The sequence below is a fragment of the Heterodontus francisci genome, chromosome 34, assembly GCF_036365525.1.
Source record: "Heterodontus francisci isolate sHetFra1 chromosome 34, sHetFra1.hap1, whole genome shotgun sequence".
Taxonomy (NCBI): Eukaryota; Metazoa; Chordata; class Chondrichthyes; order Heterodontiformes; family Heterodontidae; genus Heterodontus; species Heterodontus francisci.
In genome coordinates this window covers 33,801,269-33,828,858 of record NC_090404.1, presented here as the reverse complement: position 1 = coordinate 33,828,858, position 27,590 = coordinate 33,801,269, and the positions used below count along the sequence as shown (strand labels likewise).

Genomic DNA, 27,590 nt, shown 5'->3' with positions numbered 1-27,590 from the left:
CTACAATGAATTGAAGATGATGAATTAAATTAAATTAATTTGAGTTGGCATTCTAACCTGAAATTTAAAGAGATTCTAGGAAAACAATAAAACCACACACACTGTCTTGGTGGTTTCTGCTTGGACGACATATGAAAACAACATCACTGTGTGTCAGCTCGGAGGTTTGGTACAGGTATATCCTGAACAGAAAATTCTTAAAGTGATGGGATTGATATTTTATTTTCCAGGAATGCCGCACAGGATGACACCACTCCCAGGGGCTCAAGTCAAACTACATGACTGACATTCTTTTTCTGCCAACAGGAGGATCAGCAGAAGATCTCTCAATTATTTTGTTTCAGGTAAACCGCCAGAGCAATGGCAGCCCGGTGGGTAGCAGTAAAGGTGAACATCCTCCTGGTATCAGTGGCAACATGGGAGGCACCCACCGTAAATATCCCCAGAAGCACTTGCCTGCATCCAGGACAGTACTCAAAACGACTGAAAGGAGGGAGCAACTCGAGGGCGTCCAACACCGTAGTGAACATCATGGCAGGATGGACTAATCTGCCTCCATTTGTTTGTGAACTCAAAGGGAAGGGCCTGTGACATGTTGGTTCAGTACCTGGTAGATAACGTTGTTTCAGATATTGAGGATATAAGATTTGGTACCCCCATCCCCCACCCCACTCCGATACATACATCAGGCTATGAATAGATTAGATCTTATCACTATACATGGGAAAAGACAGCAGCTGGTAGTCACTTATACTTGATATCCTTGTATATTAAGCGGCATTTTCAGTCATCTTTCCATTATTGTCACCACAACATACCCCCAATACTGCTATTTATGCTTGTAGCTCACTAACCTTATTCACCACACTTTGTGCATTGTAATCCTGTCACTGCATTCTTCATCGTACTTTTCATTCTGCTCCCATCTAATACAGAACGATACTCTTCCCTGCTACTGTCTAACACTCTCACAATATGCACCTTAGTGTTCTTTTCTGTTGCTTTATTTTGGTGCCCATTCCCCTGCCAATCCAGTTTAAACCCTCGCCAATGACACGAATGAATCTCCCCGTGAGGATGTAGGTCCCAGTCCTGTTGTGGTGCAACCTTTCCCTTTGAATAGGAATAGTAAGTAATATTCATGACACACAAATTCCAGGCAATGACGATCTACAATACGAGAGAATCAAACCATCTCTACTTCATATCCAACAGAATTACCATCGCTGAATCCTCCAGTATCAACATCCTGGGGTTACCATAGATCACAAACTGATCTAGACCAGCCACATACATACTGTGGCTACAAGAGAAGGTCAGAGGCTGGGAATTCTGCGGCATGTAACCCACCTCCTGACTCCCCAAAGCCTGTCCAATATCGAAAAGGCACAAGTCAGGAGTGTGATGGAATAATCTCCATTTGCTTGGATGCGTGCATTTCCAACAACACTCAGGAAGCTCAACACCATCCAGGACGAAGCAGCCTGCTTGATCGGCACCCCATCAACCACTTTCAACATTTACTCGCTCCACCATCAACGTACAGTAACAGCAGTGTGGACTATATACAACAGGCACTGCAGCAACTCACCAAGTCTCCTTCGACAGCACCTTCCAAACCCACGACCTCTACAAACTAGAACGACAAGGACAGCAGACGTGTGCGAGCACCGTCACCTGCAAGTTCCTCTCCAAGCCACACACCATTCTGACTTGGAAATATTACGCTGTTCTTTCTCTGTTACTGGTTCAAAATCCTGGAAATCCCTCCCTAACAGCACGGTGGGTGTACTTACAACAGATGAACAGCAGAAATTCAAGAATGTGGCTCACCATCACCTCTCAAAGGAAATAAGGGATGGTCAATAAATGCTGGCCTTGCCAGCAATGCCAACATCCCATGAGACAAGTAAAAAAACATCTGTGTCCCCTACTCCTTGTGCCATCAGATATCGGAATAGCTTTCTCTTTCTGCACTATCCAAACCGATTAAAATCTTATCCTCTGCTGTCAGATCTCCTATCAATCTCCTTTGCTCCAATGAGCACAACTTCAGCTTTTTTAAAAATTCATTCACGGGATGTGGACATCGCTGGCTCGACCAACATTTATTGCCCATCCCTATTTGCCCTTGAGAAACTGAGTGGCTTGCTGGGCCATTTCGAGGGCATTTTAAGAGTCAATCACATTGCTGTGGGTCTAGAGTCACATGTAGGCCAAACCGGATAAGGACGGCAGATTTCCTTCCCTAAAGGACGTTAGTGAACCAGATGGGTTTTTGCAACAATCGACAATGGTTTCATGGTCACCATTAGACTAGTTTTTTTTTTAATTCCAGATATTTTTATTAATTAAAATCAAATCTCACCATTTGCCATGGTGGGAATTGAACTCATGACCCCAGAGCATTAAAGTGGGCCTCCGGCTACTAGTCCAATGACATTACCAGTACACCACCGCCTCCCACTTCAACAACCTAACCTTGTCGTTAAGTGCCCTCTTCCCTGAAACTATTCTGATAAATCTCATCTGCACCCTCTCAAGGACTCGAACATCCTTCCTAAAGTGTGGTGACCAGAACTGGATACAATTCTCTCGTTGTGGCCTAGCCAGATGTTTATAATAGTTCAACATAATCACCATGCTTTTATCCTCAATGTCTCTATTTATGAAACTCTAAATCCCATTGGCTTTACTAATCACCCTCTCAATACATCCTACCACCTTCAAAGATCGATACACCTGTGCCCCCATGTCACTGCCCACTAGTGAAGTCTGTGCCATTTAGTAATATTGCCTCTCCTATGCCTTTTTTCCAAAATGCATCACATCACATCTCTGTATTAAATTCCATCTGCCACTTGTCTGTCCATTCTGCTCGCCTATTGATGTTCTGTTGCAGTTGATTGTCATCATGTCATTGTCTGTCACACCTCCACGTTTTGTAGCATCAGCAAATGTAGAAACCTTTACTCTGTATTCTAATACCCAAGCCATTTACGTATATAAAAAAACAGTGCTGCTGGCACTGAACATTGGAGAACACCACTGCCCACCATCCACAACTCGATTTTTTCTGTCCTTGAGGCAATTTTTGATTCAAGCTAACACTGACCCTTCTATTCCATGAGCCTTAGTTTTGGTAACCAGCCTTTTATGTGGTAATTTATAAAAGGCTTTCTTAAAATCCCCATATGGACAATATGCATTGCTTTCCCTTCATTAACCTTCTCAGTTACTTCATCAAAATATACAATTAGATTAGTAAAGTACGATCTGCCTTTTACAAATCTAATGGACGGGAATCTGTTTGCAGCTGGTGAGATTGAAATACACTAAAGAGTTGTAAAACCAGCTCCAACCAGCAGCTCCGGGTAATATATAACTACAGCCCAATGCAAAGCAAGGGTTTAACGACAACTGCTTTAAATGTGGAACACCCATCCTCTTTAGCCTAACATTGCAAAGTATCTGCGCAGAGAATGGAGCTCACGCAATGTTGCTTTGCCCCCTGATCTTTGAGCTAAGGTGCAGGTGGCAATGTCTCTGACTCAGCCAGCTCAACATCAGCCCACCCGTGGTAATCTGACACTGCTACCTGTCGTATAACTGCACTCATTGACTCATCTCCTAGTTTTACTTCCTGAAAGTTATATGAGAATCTCAGTCTATAAATAGCCGGGGGCAAACCCGACCTTTGATGTTGCACTCCCACGCTAACAGATGGTTAATAATTTGCACTAGTATTGAAGATAGGAGCATAGGAAATGCGTCGCAGTGACATTCCTCTTTCCATTTCTTAATTGGAATGCTCACAAGAGTAAAATAAATTAAATAATGTCTGAATTAAATCAACAAAAGTGGAAATGCTTCCAAATGCTCGAAATGCTAATTCACCAACTTCATTAACACTAATATCAGGTGGTGATGTCAGGCAGAATGAATGCTTTTGGTATCAGACATCGAAATCAGACTGAGTTAATATCAGTAATAATCAAATCGGAAATAACTGTCACACTGTGAATTCTACCGTGATCGATTAACACTTGCATGCTGCCAGGTTAAGTAAATGACCAAGATTCAGAATGACGATCCCTACTGGTTAACACCACTTTTGATTTCATGGTCATTCCCTTGGTGTGAATTCTGTCACTGGACCCACATTCCAGCAAATATCGATCACAAATACATTTGTTTGAGAAGATTATCGGCAAATGTGCATCAAAGCATTTCCAGACAGTGGTTTAATGCCCATTAATTTCTGGAAAAAATAACGCGAAAAGGAGCGTAATTTCACGGTTTTCATTCGAAGAGCATGTGCACAGGGCAGCAGCAGAAAATGCACTTTTGACTTTTGCAGGGAGACCAATATTTGTAGAGTAACTTTTCAAAATAGGCACTGAGGGCTGATAGACTTGCCTACCATGAAGGGTTCAGAGAGAACTCGCCTCTGCCCTCAAGGGAAGGTTACACATATACCTTCCAACGGGAACGTGGTTTGGTCCTTTTCAGGATGTAGTGCATGTTGCTTCAGTCAGAGCGATTGCAGCTGAGTCATTGTGTATTATCCATGAAGATAGACCAGGAGTATGAACGCCAACAGATGGTTGGAGAGCGCTTGATCAGATAAACACAACTAACAGCTGCTGGAAAACCTTTCGGGTACGAAGATCACCTGCCCCATTAATCGTAAGGCACATAGTCGGATGAATAATTCCCTTTCACCAGCAGGGATCCATAATCTGCTAGGTCATGTCACTGTTACACAAAGACAGCCAAAGTCTCAATGCGAAGTAACGAAATTCGATGATGACATCAAATGAGGAGAATTATGGAATTCGCTAACACAATCAAAGTATTGCACAGAGTGCTCTCCCGCAATGTGTCATAGTCATTTACGACCATAATGAGGCCATTCTTCACATAGAGTTCATGCCAGATTTCTGCTGATCAATCCAGTCATTCCCAGTCCCCTTGCAGACAAGCTTGGGTTGTTAGATTTTAGTTTAACCTGACCATTTTTATCCTGTATCCACTGGAATGATTAACAAGGTCAAGGAAGCCATTTTGTAATTAACACGTGACTAAAGAAGCTACCTTGTGCTCAGTGCTAACATTTGTATCCTGTACTGATTATTAAATTGTTACTCATCATAAAACCAATGATTATTAAAGTGATGAATCTTGATTGAGTTATAATTAATGAATCAATCATCATTTTAGAAAGACTGTGTTTTTATTTAAAGTGTATTGAAGCAAGTTACTATGAGTTTCTGTCTCTGTGTGGGAAAGAGCAGTTTCAGCTAAATGTATTCAAACAATGGACCTTTCCAGGTCCCCGATAAAGTCCATTGGATGGCATATCTTGGCCTTCAATTGTCTGGCTTTAATCAATAGAAAACTTGTTTAATATCAGAATCAGATTTAATATTAAACCATTTAATTCCACTCATGTCCGAGATTCTGAGACCAGGTGGCTGTTAGGAGAAGACATCATTAACAAACAATTAAATTTGCCTAGCAACAGCTAGAGCCAATTATTGTTTTACACGAACCTGACTCTGAGATGACCTGCTGACCACACAGGGGTTAAAAGCAGGGGTCTTGTAAGGTTTCGTTGCGCAGAAACACTAGAAAACTTTGGCGATAGAGGCATAAATAATCAGCCAAGTTCTCCATCTGAAGAGGGATCTAGATGAATGAAGAGGACTGCATCACTCTCCAACAAAACTCGACCAGTCTGTGCAACTGCTACAGCTGTATAGTTATATTCCCAAGTTTGTTCAGTGCTATTTTACTTCCAATTATTAAGTACTATTTTACTGTCAATAGAATTTCTGGACTTAATAATCAAGTATCCTGTTGCTTTAACTGGTAAAGGTATTTCCCGAAAAGATTGTCCACAATGGTCTTTCCAGACTTGAGAGAAATTTACATCCTCTGCAATGCCCAGGCCCTGCAAGTTTATTTCCTTCAAGTGACCATCCAATTTCCTTCTGAAGTTATTGATTGTCTCAGCTTCAACCACCGCCGTGGGCAGTGAGTTCCAGGTCATTATCGCTCATTACGTAAAAGGCTTTTCCTCAGACTCTCACTTCAACTCTTGCCCAAAATCTTCACTCCATGCCCTTTAGTTCTATTATCATCAATTAATGGGAACAGTTGTTCCTTGTCTAACTTATGTAAGCTTGTGATAATCTTGTCCACTTCTATCAAATCTCCCCTCAATCTCCTTTGCTCCAAGGAGAACGACCCCAGTTTTTCCAACCTCACCTTTTAGCTGAATTTCCTCACCCCTGGAAACATTTTGCGAAATCGCCTCCACACCCTTTCAAGGACCTTCGCAGCCCAGTTGTCGCCAAATCCGGAACTTTATAATGGCTCAGCATAACTTCCCTGTTTTTGTACTCCATAGCTCTATTTATGAAGCCCAAAATCCCACAAACTTTACTAACCACTTTCTCAATGTGTCCTGCTCCCTTCAAACGCTTTAGAACTATGCCAATAAGTCGATATTGTCTCATCCTATTTCTCCTGCCAAAATGCACAACCTCACACTTGTCAGTATTAAATTCCATCTGCCACTTATCTGCCCATTCTAACAGCCCAGCTATGTCCTGTGTAGTTGATTGTTATCATCCTCACTGTTTTCCACTCCACCAGGTTTGGTGTCATCAGCATTTTAAAAATATTCTACTTTGTATTTCCAGATCCAAGTTATTTATAGATAGCAAACTATTAGCTCAACCAGTCTGAATCGTCCTTTACCCCTGGGCAAGTAAATATTTCGAATCGCATTTACCCGCTTTAATTCCACATCCCTTCACCCACTTTCCTTTATGCAGTTATTCAATCTAATCGTGAATTTTGACATAGTATCTGCATCAATCACTAATCCAGGAAGTGAATAACACAGCCTGACAACCCTCTGTGTGAAGAAGTCTCTTCTGCCCTCAGTTTGAAATCCCTTACATATAATCTCCTGCTTCTAGATTCCTCAGTGACTGAAATAAGTCTGCTTCTATGTAACCTGTCCCATCTCCCCTATCCCATTTCTTCCTAATTTTAATCATGTCTATTATATGGACGCATATTCGAAGTTGTTCAAACAAAAAAGGCTCCATTTTCAAGTATTTGCATTTCCTCATATCAGGCAACATCCTAGTACAACTTTGAAACCTCATTATCCATAATATACGGTGCATCAGAATACTGCACATAATACTCTAATTGAAGTATATGAAGATTTTATATAGGTTCATCATTATCTCTTGTTTTCTCTGTCTGTACCACTTATGATAAAACGTGGAGTCACATTAGCATTTTAGAGCCTTAGTAACCTGAGGTGCTTCCTTTAATTTCCTCTAAACCTTTATCCTGAAATCACTCTGCCATTCCACAACACCAAGCTTACTTCAATTCAGAAGATAATTACTGTTTTATTTTGCAAAAATGCATCAACTCATATTTACTGATATTGACTTCAATTTGCTACTTTTCAGCCCATTCACCATTTTATCACTATCCCTTTGTTCTTCTAAATAATTATTTTGGCATTATATTTAAATTTCTTAACACTCTCTTTAGGCCTTGATCTAAATCATTGATGTAAGTGTTCCGAGAACATGAATCCTGTGGGATACCACTGCCCACTTCAAACCACTGTTAACATAATGAGTTCTCTGTTTTCTCTCTTCTAGTCTCTTTCAATCCAGTTTACTCTCCTCTCAATTCTAAACTTTTTAATCTTTACGTAACGTCAGCTGCAATAACTTTTCAACGACTTTCTTAAAATCTACATACATTGCAAACTATGTTATGAAATGTCGAGAGATGACAACACAAATCAAAGCTGCAGGTCTGTTTCTATTAATGCAGCGGATGCCAAACTTGGGGCTCATGGTAACCGCGGGGTTGCGGCTCCATTTGCCACAGCAAAGGAATTAGAGTTTTCAGTCGTAATTATTTGAAAGAACGCTTTTTACTGCATTCGCTGTGTCAAGCTGATATACATGCTGTTACTATTATAGTATTAACATATCACCATTTCTTTAAACTGAGTAAGGATGGAAATGCGATCAGCTTGAATGCAAACAAACCCAACACAGCTAACGTGAAGTCTGTTCTATATAAATCTACTGAACTGTTCATGTTAATTGGATGCAGATTTTCCAGTGTGACTACGGATGTGGGAAACAAAATGCAACAGCCCATGGTGAGTTATACTCACTGCTCATGGTCTCTCAAGCCGCCCTATGCAAATCAGCCTAGTCTCCCCAGGTTTATAAGGTCGGTGTTCAGACACACACCGTTACACAGAACAGTCAGTGCTGAGGTCTGGAGCTCACTTTGTTTAAATTGTTCCCTGCTGGTGAACAAACCATGAATATTGTTTGGGTTTCGGTCCTTTTAACCTGGTTACCAAGTAAGTGCTGTTTATTAAAGAGATTACATGTTAATTGCATAAAACTGCGTGGCTGTGTGACATTGTGGAAATTGTCTTACCTTTAAACTCTTGTATTGTTTCAGACAAGCGATGTACTAAATATATTTTTCTCCATTCAGATGCCTTCACTGCAAGAGTGAACCAAACACCAAGAACGGCAACGAGAGAGACAGGCGAATCCCTGACCATTAACTGCGTCTTCACTGATTCTAGCTGTGGTTTGTACGGCACATCTTGGTTCCGGAATAATCCGGGTTCAACAGATTGGGAACGCATAACGATTGGCGGACGATATGTTGAATCAGTCAACAAGGGAGCAAAGTCATTTTCTCTGCAAATCAAGGACCTGACAGTTGAAGACAGTGTCACCTATTACTGCAAAGCGCAAGGCACAGTAATGTGTCTGAGCGTTCACCAATACAAAAACATTTTCCAATCTCCAAGGGAAGAAAATACGAATTGTTTCGCTCTTTTCACTGAAACTTAATTTGCAGCATTGATTCTGAGACTGGAGATGATTTGCAAATAGCTGGTGACAGACCGCGCAGCAAAGACCCCCAAACGGGACAGTTGGATATGCAGAGTCGCTGTTGAACTTACATTTATGCAAGTAAACCTGTTTTTGTACTGGGCTGTACCACTGTGTCGATACTTCAGTAGCCACAGCAATCGAAGAGCTGGTTCCTGTCATTCACAAACTATGAAAACACTATTTTCATTGGAAAAAGGGCAATATTTCTCTGATGCTGAAGTATGAAGAGTAGATACTAAGTATTTTGGAGGGATAACACTCTTCATTCTCAGAAAACCTTGGCAAAATGTATTATTTCGGGAATCCGGATTGCAGCATGCGTCTCGACCTGAGTCACTTGTATTGATGTACATGAGACCTTTTTGTACTGAACGCTGTGACTGTGTAACTGCGTATGCACCACAGTAATGAATCTTGAATTCCCACAATACATAAACTTTCCCCACTCTTCTTATTAAGAAGAAAATGCAAATTAACCTCTGAATGGCCAAGAAACCTCATGGTTAAATATTCCTTGTCTCTGTCAGACACTGGCTTGTATATTAAAGCCTTTTCTTTATTCATTGAGGTGATTATTTTATAATTGTTATCATCATATTCATAATAGAGCATTGATGTTTCTCCAGGATTTGTATGAGTGGCTGAGAATTATAAACGTCTAATGGGATTCCAATATAGAGGCAATGATTTGAATCATATTTACTGCATCTTTCAATCAATATCTTGGAATATCTGAAGGATTTTTCTGTGATGTTTGCAACATTGGATTTCTTGTGCTGGTGTGAAATGATGTGCAGCTGCGATGACACAGTGATTCAGGCAACAGCACAAACCTCTCAAACAGTTATTTATTTAACTATTAGTGAATGCGGCTGCATAATGCGATTTCTTCCTCATCGTTGTTACTACACAGAGTTTGAAATCAATTTTAGGTCGACCTTTGTTTGAAATCTATCCCCATTCTCCGATGTTAAATCAGCGGAATGTTTTTTTCAGAGCTACAGGAGTTCACATTGTACATAGAAAATAGCTGGATGGATAGCAACTGACAGGAAAATGAAGATTTATTAATCACTAATATATTCGAATGATCCTTTTGATCAGTGTTACTTTGTTATATTTATTAACGGACCATTGTTTCATTGACCCTTTTTGAACTGGGCTGACTGGGAGCTGACTGACTGTGTAGCTCCAGTTACTACTACGACGGAGCTGGCACCGTGCTGACTGTGAACTCTGGTAAGTCACCTCTCTTGCTACTTTATCACTAAAATCTTTTCGATAGAGGGTAAGAAAAATCAGTGCTCTCGTTCAAAATTGCCTGAACAACAAACGCAATAGCTGCAGTTTTTCAACTGACTCGGTTAGGTTAGCTATCAGTTTATTTGGCTTAAACTTAGAATATATTTTTCAAAAGCGATTTTACCCAAGAATAAATTGAACATGGATTTAATTCTGTAATTTACCTCTCATGTATGACTTTAGATGCTGATCTGAGTAGATGATGTTAGTTTCAACAGATAAAACTGACCGAGTCTTCTGAGGTTACTTCCTTACAGAGCTGTCCCTGTATATCCTTAATGTAAACTATTTCAGATTCATAAATTAATGCAATTCTGGGGCGAGAGAAAATTTCTCCAAGCAAGGAGTGGATGAAATTGTATAAACTGCTGTTTACGAATTCTGTGCCACTTCTAAAAACCTTTTTGTATAAAAGAGTATCTGTTCAGTTAATATCGGCACACAACCTGCAAGTACAAATTCTGACATTTGTGACTCTGGATTAAAGGCGCACATGTCAGCGACCTAGAAACTGACCCATTGTCGGGACGAAATTGGTCTCATCCTGTAGCGCAAAACGGGGCATAGTGAATGGACAGCCTGTTAAACAAGGTGGCAGCTATTTTCACTCATTGACTTGGAAAACGTTGCCAAGGTTTTAATTTCAAACTAAGTCAAAGTATCAATGAAACTATCGAGCTTCTGAAAGAGCTTGAACTGTGAACCACAGTGGAAAGTCCATGAGACCTGGTGAAAAACCAACTGCCGATTCACGATGAGCCGCTGTTGTGCTACTGATGTAGACCAATTTCACCCCCTAGACTGTTCTTCTGTTGGAATCCTGGGTATATGGAAACCACTTCCCTGGACACCCATGTTTCAGCTAATAGGAGGGCTCTGTGTATAAGACTGCGCTGAACAGCAGAGAACTTTGAAACTACAGTAGGTTACAGTGTAAAAAGTAGGTTCTCTTTTAAAGTCTGTGTTTGGAAATGAAATAAGTGGTCTCTTTATTTACTGCTTTAAGGAGAATAGTGACGTCTTGAATTACTAACTTATTTTAAATTTGAGGAAGCAGTCTATTTATTTGGAATCTGAGTGCTCGATATTCATCTTGGGCGGTGATGTAAAACGGGTGGGATCGGATCGGATCGGCCGCCCGTTCTATGCAGCGCTTGATATTAAATTCCGTTGTCAACAATGGAACTGAATATCAGGCGCTGCCTTTAACAGGCGCCTGATCCGATAAAGCCTGTTCTGCGCCATCGCCTGAGAAGAATTTCTGGCCCATTGTATTTGAAGGTGAACAGTGTGATACAGATTAGACTAGAAACATTGCTAAGGTACAGCTTTTATCGCAGAGATAGAACATGTCACTTATCAAAAGGAAAAACTCTCGAAGAAGGCAGGCGAGTGGATGGTGAGAAAAGCCGATTGGTTCCATTTCACACCTCGATACATGTTGTTCCTCAATGGAATTACCTCCCAAACAACCGATACCTCCCAGCTTAAATAAAAAGCAAAAAACTGTCAGCTTTCCGATGTGATATTCCAGGACCAACCACTTTATTCTGTCCGCTACATTAATTCAAAGGTTAATTTGTTTATTTAAAAGTGGTTGCAGAATATTGAACTTAGGAAAATCAAGCGTTAAATGCGGTTCCCTGAGATGAGCAACGGTGATATTTCGAACTAATTTCATTCTTTGCCTCCTCTGCCTGAATACAACGAGTAAAGCAATGGTATTAATATCTGTCAATGGTATTCACATTCACACTATCATAGGCAAATCATTTTATGTGATCTTCCAACTTGCCCAATGATTAAGAATTTACTACTTGCATTGTTGGTGTTGGTCGTTTTCCAGCTAATTAATTTGTTTATTTCCACTTTGTCATTTCATTACTTCCTCTTTGATTGTTTTAAAAAGATGTATATATTTTTCAACCAGTCTTTTGTAAAAGAAAATCACATATGATTGGAGATTTATCTATTTTTCTGTGATATTATTTTTCGCTACCAATATTTTCTAGACTCCTGAACGAGCCCCGCCCAACTCTGCCTATGTTGTGTGCCTTGAATATTTAAATTATATCTGCTTGTTTGTATATTTCACCCTAACACAGCAGAGCGCAAAATATCTCTGGCTCACAGCACATATTGTAAATTCCATTGGGTGCTTCGGAATGTTTTGAACCTATTTGTTTTAGCGATTGCCAAATCCTCGAATTCTGCCACATGATTTTACTGAACTAGTCCCAGCCTTCCACTGTCCCACAGACCAGTTTGCTCTGTGTCTCACTTTTCTTCATTCAAATGAATGGGAATGTCGCACTCCCAGTACCCGCTTTTCAGTCCATTGAAACTTATGGGGTTGGGATTGTGCAAATTCCAGATCTGTGCTAGAAGTGTAGAATCGTAAATCATGCCCCATACTTAATTTCTTGGCCACCTGTAACAGACTGAAGCAGAATCCATCTTTTCCCATTGATCCAGTTCTGAGGAAAGTTTCACAATTTATTTTCACTTCAACACTTCCTATAGTTCCTCAATAAGGTTTATTCACAATTTCTTGAAACCCACATTGTTAGAATTCTCAACTATAACAATATTTATTCAGCAATAGTCAAATTATAAACCGATCCCTCAAATCAGCAATAACTACTTGAATTTATGTCGTGCCTTTAATTTAATTAGAGACACAGGGTTCAGTACTGAGGGAGGATCTAGAAGTAGGAAAAAGCGAGATGAAGACAAGTAGAAGACTTTTAAATTGGAAACATAGGGAAGTAATAAATATCAGCGAGGACAGGACTGATGGTTGATTGGAACTTGGTGCAGCTGGCGACTGTTGGGTAAACTGATGTTTCTGCATTGCAGGAAATAAAGCTGATAAAGGCATGCAGGAAGGGATCAGTTGCAAATTGTCTGAGGTAGTATTGCGGGCAGGTGATGTTAGAGACTGAAGTGGGCGTTCATTGTGTTGAGAGAATATGGGGTGAAAGGATATGAGGCTCTGGTATGAAGAGGATGTAGAGACTGTGAACAGTCTGCTTGTGCCGAAGACAGTGGTCAGGTAGGCCGATAGAACCAGTGGTTAGGGAACAGAGTTAACGACAGGGCCAATTAACAGAGCTGAATCTAACCTGAACAGTTTCTTTAATAGTGTGTCACATTTATATTGAGAAGAAACAATCCCAAACTAGCGTAATAAAGAGATTCTCAGTTCCAACCTTACTTTTACATTATTCCTAGTATATTCACTGAAACGGTCAGAAGTGACATCAAATGAACACTTTGTAATTTTATAATGTTTTCCTCATTTGACAGAAGATTCTGATTTACTGCTGATGAATGAATTAACAATTCATAAATGGCCGCTCTTCTCGGTCACGTTTCTCCATATTGGTTCGTTCTGAACCATCCTGTTGTACTATGTATACCTTGCATCATTGTCTTTGTCGATAACCTGCAAGCTTGCAATGACTGAACGTTAGATGTGAGGATTCCGAAAATATAATAATTAGTATTGGAGATTAGTTTGAACAGAAGTAGATATTGGATTGTAATCAAAAATTGGTAGGTAAAACAGTAAGCATAACAGGAAGTCTTCAAAGATGAGATGTTTCGGCAATAGGGTTGGTGCATTTCCATGAGAGGCAAGGGAAGAGCATCCAAAGATAGAGCTCCATGAAACAGTAAAGCTACAGTGTTGAAATGATACAAAACCGGAAGCTTATGATAATTCAGTAGAGAAGCAAGCTGAGTATAGGAAGTGCAGGGGGAACTGAAAAAGGGAATGGAGGTGAAAAGAAAGAGTATAAGATTAACAGCTAAAATAAAAGGGAACTCAAAAGTCTTTTTATAAACTTATGAATAGTAAAATGATTATCAAATGAAGGGTGGAACTGATTAGGGACCAAAACATATATTTTTGTGGAGTTCGAGGGCTTGGCTGAGGTACTAAATAAATAGTTGCCATTTATCTTTACTAAAACTGAGGATGCTGCCAATGTCACAGCAAATGAGGAGGTAGTAGGGAAAATAGGTTAAGATAGATAAAGATGTGATAATTAAAAGGTTGGCAAAGATTCAAGTAAAAAGTCACCTGGACGGATAGAATGCATCCTAACTTGTTCAGGGAAGTAAGGATGGGCATAGCTGAGGTTCTGGCCGCAATATTCCATTCCTCCTCAGATATTGGAATGGTCCCATAGGACTGGAGAACATAAAATGTTAGACCTTTGTCCAAAATGTGAAGAGTTATAAACCCGACGACTGCAGCCAGTCAGCCTAATGTAGGTGATTGAGAAATTTTTAGAGGCAATAATGTGAGGCAAAATAGATTGACACTTGGGAAAATAAGCGTTAATAATTGACAGCATCTCAGATTTGTTAAAGAAAAATCGTGCTTAACTAATTTGGTTCAGTTCATTGATGGTGTATTGGAAAATGTTGATGAGGGTAGTGTGAATGATGTTGATGTAAATTGAAATTCAAAAGTTGTTTTGATAAAGTACCACATAATAGACTTGTTAGCAAATGTTTAGTCCATGTGATTTTGGGGGCAGCGACTGCGTTGTTACGAGATTAGCCAAGAAACACAAAGCGGGGAGTAGTGGTATACAATTATCTTTCGAACTGGGAACTCGCATACAGTGGTGCCACCCAGCATTATTAATACTACTGCTCTTTTGGATATAAATTAATGACCTGGACTAGAGGATACAGGGCTAATTTCAAAGTTTGGAGATGACATGAAACTTGCTATTGTAGAAAACAGCGACGAAAATATAGACTGATTGATCAAAAAGGCAGACACATGGCAGGTACAATTGAATGAAGAGACGTGTTAAGTGCTGCATTTTGGTAGAAAGAATGAGGAGAGACAATATAAACTAAATGATGCAATTTTTAGGGGGTGCAGGAACGGAGAGACCTGGGTCTGCATGTACACAAATATTTGAAGGTGGCATTTATCATCAGAGACAGAGATTACAAATGCATGGAAGATATGCTGGATCTTAAAAGTCAATGGTTAAGCCCCACCTGGAATTATGTGACCATTTTATGAACCACATTTAAGGAAGGAAATTAAACCCTTAGGAAGGGTGCAGAGGAAATTTACAACAATGGAACCAGTGATGTTAGTTGTGAGGAAGCTTTATTGAAACTGGGATTGTTCCTCTCGGAGCAGGGCATGTTAAGGTAAGATGTAATGGAGCTGCTAAAATCCCGAAATGTTTTGATAGAATAGTTCAGGACAAACTGTTTTCAGTGTCAGAGACGTCAGGAACACGTGGACACAGAGTGAAGAAAAGGAACTGGAGGAGAGATAGAGAGCTTTTTATGTATTGAGTTGTTACGATGTGAAATGCACTGCCTGAAAGCCTAGTGGAAGCTGATTCAATTGTAACTTCCAAAGGTAAGTTGGATAAAAACGTAAAGGGAGAAAATTGCAGAGCTGTGGAGGAAAAGCAGGGACTAGGACGAATTGGATCGTTCCTTCAAAGAGCCAGGCACAGGCACTATCATGGAATGACCTCCTTCTGTGTTGTAGCATTTAGTGACTCTATGATTACAGATGCTCTAAGTTTTATAATGTTGCTTCTTATCTGGCTGCCAATGGTGGGACGTTGGAAATCAGAGATGGGTAAGAGACCAGGATTGGAGAAGGACAGAGATCTCGGAGGGTTTTAATGTTGGAGAAGGTTTCAGAGACAGACATGAGAATTTGACCACAAGGATGATAATTTTAAATTCGAGGTGGTGTACAACTGGAAGCAAATGTATGTCACTAAGCACAGGAGTGATGCATGAACAGGACTTGGTGCAAGTTTGTATCCAGGCAACAGAATTTTGGATCAGCTCAATTTTATGGAGGATGAAAGGTGGGAGGCCGGCTTGGAGAGATTGGAATAGGCGAGGCTGCAGATAGGCGGAGGCAGGGGCGGAGGAAGGAAATCTTACAGATGTGGACGTAAACGGCGTTTGCAGTGACGAGGATATGGGGTCAGAAGTTTATCTTAGGGTCAAATCTGACATCCAGGTTAAGAACAGACTGGTTCCACCTCAGACAGTGACGGCAAAAGACTGAAGTCACTTTGGGAGCAAGTGAAATTTGGGAACTTTTCATGAGAATAAATTATAACAGACATTCAAATTATGAGAGCAAAATACTGTGGATGCTGGAAATCTGAAATAAAAACAAGAAATGCTGGAAATACTCAGCAGGTCTGGCAGCATCTGTGGAGAAAGAAGCTGAGTTAACGTTTCGGGTCAGTGACCCTTCTTCGGAACCCAGTCTTTGGCTGTTGGAGGAAACCGGAACACCCAACAGAAACCCACACGGTCACAGGGAGAACTTGTAAACTGCACCCAGGCAGTACCCAGAACTAAACCCAGGTCGCTGGAGCTGTGAGGCTGCGATGCTAACCATTGCGCCGCTGTGCCACCCGCTCTGTTTCAAAAACAATTCCCTGTAAAGTTAAGAAATCAATTTGCTCCATAAGCACACAAATCAAAACAGATTATTGGTAACAAACAACAACAACAACAACTTGCATTTATATAGCGCTTTTTAATGTAATAGAATGTACAAGGCACCTCACAAAAACGTTATAAAACAAAATTTGACAACGACCCACATAAGGTGATATTACAGTGCATGGCCAAAAGCTTTGTCAAGGAGAAAGGTTTTAAGGAGTACCTGAAAGAAATAAAGAGAGGTAAAGAGGCAGAGAAAATTAGGAGGGATTTCAGAAAGGCAGCTGAAGGCATGGACACCAACTGTGGAACAATTAAGATTGGCGCTGCTCAAGAGGCCAGAATTAGATGAACGCGGATATCTCGGAGAGTTGTGGAACTGGAGGAGATTACAGAGGTAAGGATGGGCGAGGCCATGAGGGACTTGAAGGCAGTGATGAGAATTTTCAAATCAAAGGGTTGGTTGATCGAGGCACCATGTAGGTCAGCCAGCACAATGATGGTGTGTGAACAGGACTTGGTGTGATTAAGAAACGGTCAGCAGAGTTTTGGATGACCTTACTTTTAGGGAGTATGGGCAGGAGTGCATTGCAACGGTCGAGTCTATAAGGTAACATAGGCAAGAAGGACGTTTTCAGCAGCAGAAGAGCTGAGGCAGGGGCGAAGTCATGTCACATTATGGAGGTGGAAATAGGCGGTTTTAGTGATGGGGAGTACGTATATGTGGTCAGAAGCTGATCTACTAGTCAAATATGACATCAAAGTGGCAAACGGCTTGGTTTACCTGGAGACAGTTGCAAGAGAGAGAAATGAAGTCAGTAGCGAGGGAATGGACTTTACAGCAGGAACTGAAGACAATGGCTTTTGTCTTCCCAATATTTAGTTGGAGTAAATTTCTGCTCATCCACTATTGGAAGTTGAACTAACAGTCTGACAATTTAGAGACAGTGAAGGAGTCAAGAGAAGTGGTGGTGAGGGGGAGCTGGGTATTGTTAGTAGACATGTAAAAACTATTGTGTCGTTGAAGGGCTGCATGTAGATAAGAAATACGAGGAGGAATGGGGGAAATAATAAAGGATATACATTTAATATCTGACCATCACTGCACCCACATCAAGGGTGAGGATAATTTTGCCCCAGCGCATTGATCATTCTTTATTCAGAAATTAACAACTTATAAAAATAAATGAATGTTCATTCAATATCTAAACTTCTTTCTCCCAACACGCCCACTGTGATATCCCTACATTTCTTACCAATTTCAATAGCCACAGCCACACCAACAGAAAATTGCAATGTGATAAACACAGAGGCATTGGATAAGTAGCAACTGCCCCTGGAAACCTCCTTTATCAGACTGGGGCCTTGGACTTGTCCTATCCCGTAATATGTCTTCACAAACAAGCAATCCCTATATAACACAACTCATAGAACAGCAATATATTGTGATCTTGAATGTAAATGGATCAGTGACATTTCAGAAGCCGTTTAAAAAAAAAGTAATTTCTTATATGCCATCTATTTGTATTAAACTTTGCTCAGGCAGTGGTTGTCAGCCAATCATATTATCTTAAGAATCAATAGCTGGCCTCTAATTTTGAAAATATTTCACAGCAATACAAAGGAAAATAAAACAAATGACAATTAACCAGAGACCATGATTTCAATAAACAAATGAAGACTTGAATTTCAATCGGGTCTTTCACGCCCTCAGTACGTCCAAACGCTTTTTGAAGAGTAGTCACTATTGGAATGTATGAAACGCGCACAGCAAGATCCCACAAATAGCAATGTGATAATGATGAGATCATCAGTTTTAGGTGTTGGTTGAAGGATAAATGCCGGCCGGGAAATGAGGGAAATGGTCTTCTCATAATTATAGAAGGGAGTAAAATATCCTTGTAATTCTAGGACCTGCTCCACCAACGATCAATCTCCTCTACTCTGCAACTGACGAACTGAGAATAAAAGGGTTGGTACAACTGTTTTGCCTCATCAGTGAATACAAACCAGAAAGCATTACAGTCAGCTGGGAGAAGAATGGAAACTCCATACAGTCTGGCTTTACCACCACATCCCCAACTAAAACATCGAATGGAGATTTTAGCTCCAGAAGCATCCTTAAAGTGCCCCTACAGGAATGGAGTAGCGGTTCTGTGTACAGCTGCCAAGTATCCCATTCTGCAACCAACAGTGTACAGCGGAAAGACATTAGATCAAAATCAGGTGAGGAAATGAAACCAATTCAGAAGCTTGCACGAGTGAAGTATTCCCACTTTCTGTATCAATATTGGATTAGTTGGGATGTTATTGTGACCATTTATCGATGAGGATTAAACATTCCTGAACTGGTCCAGTGAGTGACATCTGTACCAGTTCATGGTGTACTGGAATTCTATAGTAAAAATTGTTGGGAATGTTTCAGCAGCAACGTCCGAGCTACCTGAAGCTGTTCTTTCAAAGAGCCAGCACAGGCACGATGGACCGAATGGCCTCCTTCTGTGTTATATCATTCCCGATTTCAGCGGCAATGACTGAAGTACTGGATGGTGCTCACTGTCAGGCTAGTATTGCAAAAGGCACTAAGATGTCTTGACATGAATATGATGCTGTGGTCAATGTAACGCATCGAACATAATCTTTTACGATATTAGGAATAATTTATAAAGATCGTCTCACATCCCATTTAATTAATTCACCAAATCAATCCAGGTGAAACAGGACAGAAATACAGATCAAAAGCGTATCTTTAGAAAATAATGGATCAAATTTCACAGTACGGTTCAGTTACTCGTTACATTTCTGAGGATTTATTATATCTGCTGCTGCATTCGGTACAAAATTGTGTAAATAAAATGAAATAGGTGAGATTGGGACAGAGAAAGTAAGAACAGTGAGTGAGAGAGGGATAGACATTGAGAGAGAACTGCTCCTAAATTAAAGAGACAGATATGATCAGAAAACCGAAATAAAACAACAAACGGTTCTTTCTTTTAAATATTTTATTTAAAACGACATGTGTAAGAGCCAGGGAAATACGACTATTTGGACAACAATTCTAGGGAGTCATCAAACACGATCGGCCCAATTCATTTGTCTATTTCTCTCTTTCTTTCTCTCTCCATCTCCCTCAGGTTTTCTCTCTGTGTCTGTCACCCTCCCACTTTATAACCCACTGTCTCTCTCTCACACTCCGTTTCCATGTCGCTGCATGTTTTTTTAAAAATCTCTGTTGGTGTCTGGCTGTTGGACTCCCTTTATCTCTTTCTCTCCCCTCTCTCTTTATTTCTCTGCCTCTCACTCTTTCTCTGATGGTCTCTCCATCCCACTCTTTCTGCTGTTACCTCTCTCTCTGCTGCTCTGTCCCTGCCTGTCTCTCCCTATCGATTTCTCTCTCTCTTGTCCTGTTCCTGATGCTCATTATCTCTGTGTTGCTCTCTGTTTTGTCGGTTTGTCTCTTTGTATCCAGCTCTCTTTTTGTCTCTCTGCCTGTCATTCAGTATAAATTATTTTTTCAAATTAGTGATTCAACTCAAACTGTGCATAAACAACAGAATGATGTTTTAAATTCAATAATAATCAGTGAAAATATGCTCATCAGCTATCAATTGTCACTGAAATTAAATTCTTCCTAAACAAACGGATTTGTCAACCTTAACGCATTGTCCTGTTTCTGAATCTCTCGTTTCTCACTGACAGAAATCACAGTATTTCTCAGAGATCCCTCCATTGAAGATATCTGGATCAATAAGACTGCCGCCCTGTTGTGTGAAGTGGTCTCTACAGTTCCCACTGAGATTGCGATCTCTTGGACAGTTGATGGTAAGATGAGGATTGAAGGAGTTCAAATCGAAGCAGCTACAAAGGATGGAAACCAGTACCTGACAATCAGCCACTTGACAAGCAGCGTGGAAGAGTGGGATAGCGGGGTTGAATACTCATGCTCAGCACATGGGGGCCAATCATCAAATCCGGTAACAAAACAAACAAGAAAGACAAAAGGTGGGTAAAAATATATCACCCTGTTTTTAAATGACAGTGGAAGGAAGACTAACCCTGGTTCAAATTCTGTTACAGTCGAGCCAATACAGCCAAAGGTCCGCCTCCTGCCTCCATCACCAGAGGAGATTCAAAATACCAGCACCGCCATTCTCACATGCTTGATAAGAGGATTCTATCCTGATAAAATCACCGTTTCCTGGGAGAAGGACGGAGTTGCTTTAAACTCGAACGTCACCAGTTTCCCCACTGCTCTTGAACAGGACCAGAGCTTCAGCACAAGCAGCCTTCTCATTTTACCTGCAGCTGAATGGAAAAAGGGAGAAACATACACCTGTTCTGCCTCACATCCACCTTCAGACTCTACCGTGAAGAGGGCCATCAGCAACCCGGAAGGTAAGGGCAGTTACACAATATATACTCACACAATCAGTGCTTTGTACTTAATCTAAAGGCAACATCAAACAACGGGGGCACTGGTGATCAGATTCCTCTAGTTGTAGGAACAGCAAAATGTGTGGATAACAATTAATGCAGCCTTAACTCACAGGCCACACGGAGACAATAAAATGATCAGCACTCAGTGTGTGCGCCGCTATATACATGTGAGGACCCAATGGTAAGAATGAAGTAGGAGAAGGATTTCTCCAACTTCACTGTACGGTTCACTGGTGATTGTTGGCTATCTTTAAACAGCAATAAACAGTAGCTCAAAATGCATAGAGTTCCATAATGTGGGAAGAAGACTTTGGGTGCTGTTTACTTCGTTCTGTACTGCTGTATTTAAGTCCGACACAACACTGAGTGCCGGCAGTCAGTTAAAAGCCAAAAACAACCAGTTATCAGGCGACTCAGCCAATTTTGTCAGTAGCTTTTTGCATTTCAATTACTCATATCTTCTGCACCGCCAGGGTTAGAGGTCATAGGAGGAGTCTAATAACGTCATCATGAACAGAATCCAATGCTGTGACCTTTTGTTTTGATGAGTGTAAACTAAACTGTTTTCATTTCTGATTGTTTTTATTCCAATCGAATTACAAATAATGAGGTGTATTGGAACCCACTACGTTCTGGCTACGGGGCTGCAACTGACCTCCAGCACCAGTCAGTCTGATGCGTGAACGTCTGCAGCATGAGAACGGGAACAATTTGTCCCAATTAAATTCCAGTCAGAGGAATTCCTGATCTGTGGAATAAATGATTGGAAATATTATTTGCACAATAATAGCCCCACCACCTCTGTGTGAAGGATGAAGAAGCAATAAACTTCCCTGGATCTGGGGTTGGATACCGTTTCTTGCTGAGTTCGTTGATTTCACCTGATGATGTTCGGGGCCTGAAATTGGTCTTAGTGTCCCTAGATTCACGAAACAGCAATAGTGCGTGGTTCCACTCGTGATCTATGGTAAATGCGTGTGTGCTATTTCTGGGAAGAAGAAGAGAGGACTTGGCTGCAATGTCCTCACGGTACAACAACCTGCTGATATTTGCTGTGTTTCAGACGCAGTCATAAACACTAACAAACAAGCTTCTAGCATTGGTGAGGACCCCGACACTGTAGTAGTCAGCTTTGCAGACCAAAAACGCCCTATGTCCTGCCACCAGACCTCGCTGAGTTGACGAATCTCAACTGCTGGCTTTTTGGCAGATGCAATGGCCTAGATACATCCGGGTTCCTGAGGCTAACCCCATTGTTTCCTCTTAAATAGGGTTATATAGAATATACAGCACAGAAACAGTCCATTCGGCCCAATAAGTCCAGGCAAGCGTTTATGCTTCACTCAAGTCTTCCTTCGGTATTTCCCCATTTAACTCTTTGAACATAACGCTCCATTGCTATCTCCTTCATATGCTTGGCTAGAGTCCAGTTAAATACAATTATACTGTTCGCTTCAACCACTCCTTGTGGTCGGGAGTTCCCTATTTTCACCTTTCTCTAGATAAAGAAGCTTGTTCTGAATGCCCTATTGAATTGCTTGGTGACTACCTTATGTTAATGGCCACTAGCTTTGCTCTTTCCCAAGTGGAAAACTTCACTGGGCCTACTCGACCAAACCTTTCATAATGAAAAATAAAACAATATTAGAGAACCCCTCAGCCTTCTCATTTCAGCAGAAAAGACACCTAGCCTGTTCAATCTCTCCTGAAATGTATACCCCCGTATTGATGTTGTCATCCTTGTAAATAATGTTTGCGCCCTCTCTAATGCCTCTGCATCATTTTTTCAATATATGACAAGCACACTGTGCGCAGTAATCCAGGTGTAGTCAAATCAAGGTTCGATGCAGTTTTAGTGTAACTTCTTTACCTTTCAATTCTAGTTTTTTTTATGACCTTGTTAATCTGCGTTTCTAGTTGTAATGATTTATGGATCTGTAATCCCAGATCCATTTGCTCCTCTTCCACATTTATATTCTTATTTTCTAAGTAATATGCCACCTCTTTTACTTTCTTGGTGAAATGCAATACTCTGCATTTATTTATGTCAAATTCATTTGCCAATTATTTCTCCATACTGCAAGTATCTTCATATCTTCTTGCAATTTGTTGCAGTCCTCCTCAACATTGGCTATTCGCCTGAATTTGGTGTAATCCACAAATTTAGAAATTGGATTTCTGATTTTATCATCCCAAACATTAATGGCCCTCCGATCTGAGGAGGTCAGGTGGAGTTCGATGTGTTTGCACCTCTGCTGAGGGAAGGACCGGACGGGGCTCTGATGTTGTTGCTGTAGGATAGGCTGTTGGCATTCACATTTTCTGCTGATCTACTCAGAGTGTCCAATCGTGAGAGGTACTCAAGGCAACCGATTCAGTGGAGCCTGTACTGGAGTAACAATGACAGCAGGCATTTATATAGCACTTTTAAACGCCTCGTGCCTCTTCACAGAAATTGATAGGAAGTGAATCTAAATGTGCACGCTGTCTTTGTTTTAGAATGCTGAGGTGAAGATTTGAGTGTTGAAATCAGCCCAAGTCCTACACATGACATTTCTGCTTGTCGTTGCCTCAACATATCTCAGGGTTGAAACTCAGTTTGCTGTTCAAACCAATGGAGATGATTCATTTTATTACAATCAGTCATCTGACATTCTCACTTTTTTGTGCCTTCCTTTTTCCTTTTTCTGCCAAAAATAGCAACTTTTGGAAATGAAAGTAAGATCAAATCCCTTCAGATAAGAGGGTTCTTGTAACATACACCATGAAATATTCTTCACTCATTTTATGAAGGGATGTTAATTTAATGGGATGAAATCAGGGATCCCAGTGAGTAGACAAATACATGCTTACATCTGCCAATCTGGAAGGAGAGCCAATGGGAATGATGAGAATCCAGAAACAGTTTGCACAGCACTCCCTTCTGAAACATCATTGAGAGAAATTCACCAATTTTAGTGTAGATTAGAAAAAAAAAGTAACAATGTTGGACATGCGCAATAAATATGTAACTTTGGTCCCTTGTAGAGATCTTGAGAATTTCAGAGATGACATCCTCGCTGAATATAATGACGGTGGTTTCGATAATGTTCAGAGAAACAAATTTAACTTTTAGTGAAAACAAAGGAGAATGCTTATTCATTTAGATTTCATGCCATGTATAAAGAAAGTAATGATTCTTATGGTCAGAGTGACTATTTTACTTTAAAAACTGAAGGTATGTTTTCCAATATCTTTAGCATTTATCTCAATTTTGTAAACGTCTGGATACTAGAGAAAACCTTTCCACTGTCACTGATGTCAATATTGTGTACCTCTGGGCCAGGTATATCATCGTAAAATTATAGACTTCCTCACGTTACACACTTAAACAATGGTGTCTTTAATCTCAGCCTTCCAGCAATGCTCCTTCCTAGACCAGAGTGGTGGTTTTCACGTTTTCCTAAATACATTGTAGCTTTTAAGTGACGAGCGAAATCGGTGTCAAATGATGTAGAACATCTGCTTGTTGGTTTTGAGGCCACGCTTCCATTCATTGCTCAGGCAGAGACAAGTTCATTTCAACCCAAATGCTTGGACTGAAAAAGAGGAGAATTTTAGTCACTTTATAGGAGGTATGTTGAACCCACCACATTCAGGACACAGGGCTGCAATTGACCTCTAGCATCAGTCAGTCAGTCTGATGTGTGAACCTTTGCAGCATGAGAGCAGGGACAATTAGTCCCAATTAAATCCCAGTCAGAGGAATTCCCGATTTGTGGAATTAATAATCGGAAATATTTTTGCGGACATCATCCAGAAAAGCCAGGAGATGAAAGCAACAAGACCAGAAAGGCGCTGCATCTTATTAGCTAAACAGAAACAATCTGAGAAAAGTCCTAACCTACTCCAGTAAGTAGAATTATTTTATATCTCTTGGACTATGTTGTTGTTGTTGTCACCTGTGAATTCAACATGACAGCTTGAAATAACCATTCCCTCTTCTCTCCAGATGATTGTCATGAGGCAGACATTTCTGTCAATATATTGAACCCCCTCTTTGAAGAGATTTGGACTCAACGAACGGCGACCATTGTTTGTGAAATCCTTTACAGCGACTTAGAAAGCGTCATCGTGTCCTGGCAAGTGGATGGGAGTGGGAGAACGGAAGGAGTCGAGACTCAGAGTCCCGAGTGGAATGGAAGCAAATTCGCCATCGTTAGTAAACTAAAAGTCACTGCGGCAGAGTGGGACAGTGGGGTGGAATACGTCTGCTTCATAGAGGACAGCGAATTACCAACACCAGTGAAAACTTCCACCAGGAAAGTAAAGGGTAAGCACAGATAATACTCGGTCAGATGATAAATGATGTTAACAAATACCCAGTTTCTTCACTAAATGTTCCTATGTCATCTGGGACCTGGGAAGTCACCAGACGGGTAAAAAATAGTATGAAAAAATAGAAGCGGTTTGACACTGTTGCATCCTAACAGCGTCAGTGCTTTTTGATTGTCTCCAACTCTTTGCAATCTAACGTCAGACCACATTGAAAAACCACCAAAATAAAGAAAATTAAAGGCACCCATGAACAAGTAGAGAAATATGTAAACTCTCACAGTTCAGAAACTATTCCAAATGCCCGAATGCACATTATTTCCAGAAAAGGGGAACATGAAGTGAAGACTGAAGAAGAAACAGACTCAGTTTAACCAATATTTCTCTCTTTACAGTTGGTGAAATGCATCCTCCTAAAGTCTACGTTCTACTTCCATCAGCGGAAGAGATAGGCACTGAGCAGACGGCTACTCTGGTGTGTCTAGTCACTGGTTTTTATCCTGCTGAGATTTACATCGCTTGGATGGCCAATGACACCCTTTTGGATTCAGGTTCTCCTAGCCAAGCAGAGATCGAGAAGAGAAATGGTTCCAGCTCCATTGCCAGCAGATTGAAACTCACTGCAGTGGAGTGGAACAGCGGCACCACGTACACCTGTTTAGTGGGACACCCGTCCCTCCAAAGGGATTTACGCAGAAGCATAAATAAATCTTATGGTAAACCTACTTCAGTTAATGTTTCACTTGTCCTATCTGACAGTGTTAAATCATGTACATAACCCAGTGTGGGTGAATATCTGTTTCCCATAGATGTGTTACTGTTGTGATGTTCATAACTGTTTGAGTATCTGAGTCAGTGAATCTCCTGTTTATCACATGTCACTGTCACCCTCTATGTCGACGAATAATTGTTGAGATATTTCAGTAATATATGAAACCATATCAGTCAATGAAGGATAGTTATGGTTAGAATCCGATAACCCTGGATAACCTTAACACAGCTGCAATCGTTTTGAAGATCCCTTGAAGGGTTTAGTGATGTTATTGGATGAATAGGAAATTGTGCTTTAGTCTGTATGTGGATCCGCTAATTGCAATAAATGCTGAATGAAAACTTGCTGGCTCCCCTATTTGTCGTTTGTGTGCATGTTACTTTCACGATCTTCATTTTAAACTTGATCCAAATATGCATGATATACATTGTCTAATCTTCCAGCTGTGCAACACGTTTCCATTCCCCCATTTTTAGAGATACAAAGGGTGCTTTCAAACAGATTACACTACTCCTTACCGTGTTTGCAGCTTCCAGAGCTCTTGTGGTTTACATTTGGCCAATTATGTATCTAGTTGTAAATCGGTATGAATAAAGGTAGAACAACATCCAGTCACTATTTAGTACGACAATAATTTCCCAAAACTAGTGATTGCTTGTATTCACTCTTACTTATCCAGTCATAGCTAGATCTTCAGCGAGATCTCCACCAGCTCCCGCACCAGTATCTCTGGAGTTCCATGAGGATCTATCCCTGGTCCTCTCCTATTGCTCACATACATGCTGTCTCTGGGTGACATCATCCAAAATCAGAGTCCACATGTACGCTGCTGACACCCAGCTCTATCTCACCATCACCTCTTTCAACCACTCCACTGACTCTGATTTGTTTTTATTATTTGATGGGATATGTGCATCAATGTTAAGACCAGCCTTAGTTGACTTTGAGTTGGTGTTGATGAGCTGCCTTCATGAGCCACTGCAGTCCATCTGCTGTAGATATACCCACAATGCTGTTAGGAAGGGAGTTCCAGGATTTTGACCCAGTGACAGTGAAGGAACAGCGATATAGTTCCAGGTCAAGATGGTGTGTGGCTTGGTGGGGAACTTGCAGGCGGTGGTGTTCCCATGCATCTGCTGCCTTTGTCCTTTTAGGTGATAGAGGCTGTTGGTTTGGAAAGCTATTGTTTGAGGAGCTTTGGTGGGCGGCTGCAGTGCACCTTGTGTATTATACACGCTGCTGCCACTCTGTGTCAGTGGTGGAGGGAGTGAATGTTTGTGTTTTGGGCACCAACCAAGAAGATTGCTTTGTCCTGGATGTTG

The 27,590-nt window shown here is 40.8% G+C and overlaps 1 pseudogene and 1 gene segment (V, D, J or C); one reads left to right on the top strand and one right to left on the bottom strand.

Moving 5' to 3' along the window:
• LOC137349330 (zinc finger protein 585A-like) overlaps positions 1-27,590 on the bottom strand; it is a 287,418-nt pseudogene that overhangs the window by 77,187 nt on the left and 182,641 nt on the right.
• On the top strand, positions 8,299-26,609 carry LOC137349340 (Ig heavy chain C region-like). The segment is given in 9 exon segments: positions 8,299-8,425; positions 8,566-8,853; positions 9,029-9,035; positions 10,168-10,217; positions 18,657-18,971; positions 20,445-20,747; positions 20,823-21,140; positions 25,174-25,494; positions 25,892-26,609. Coding segments are annotated over 9 exon segments (2,028 nt in total).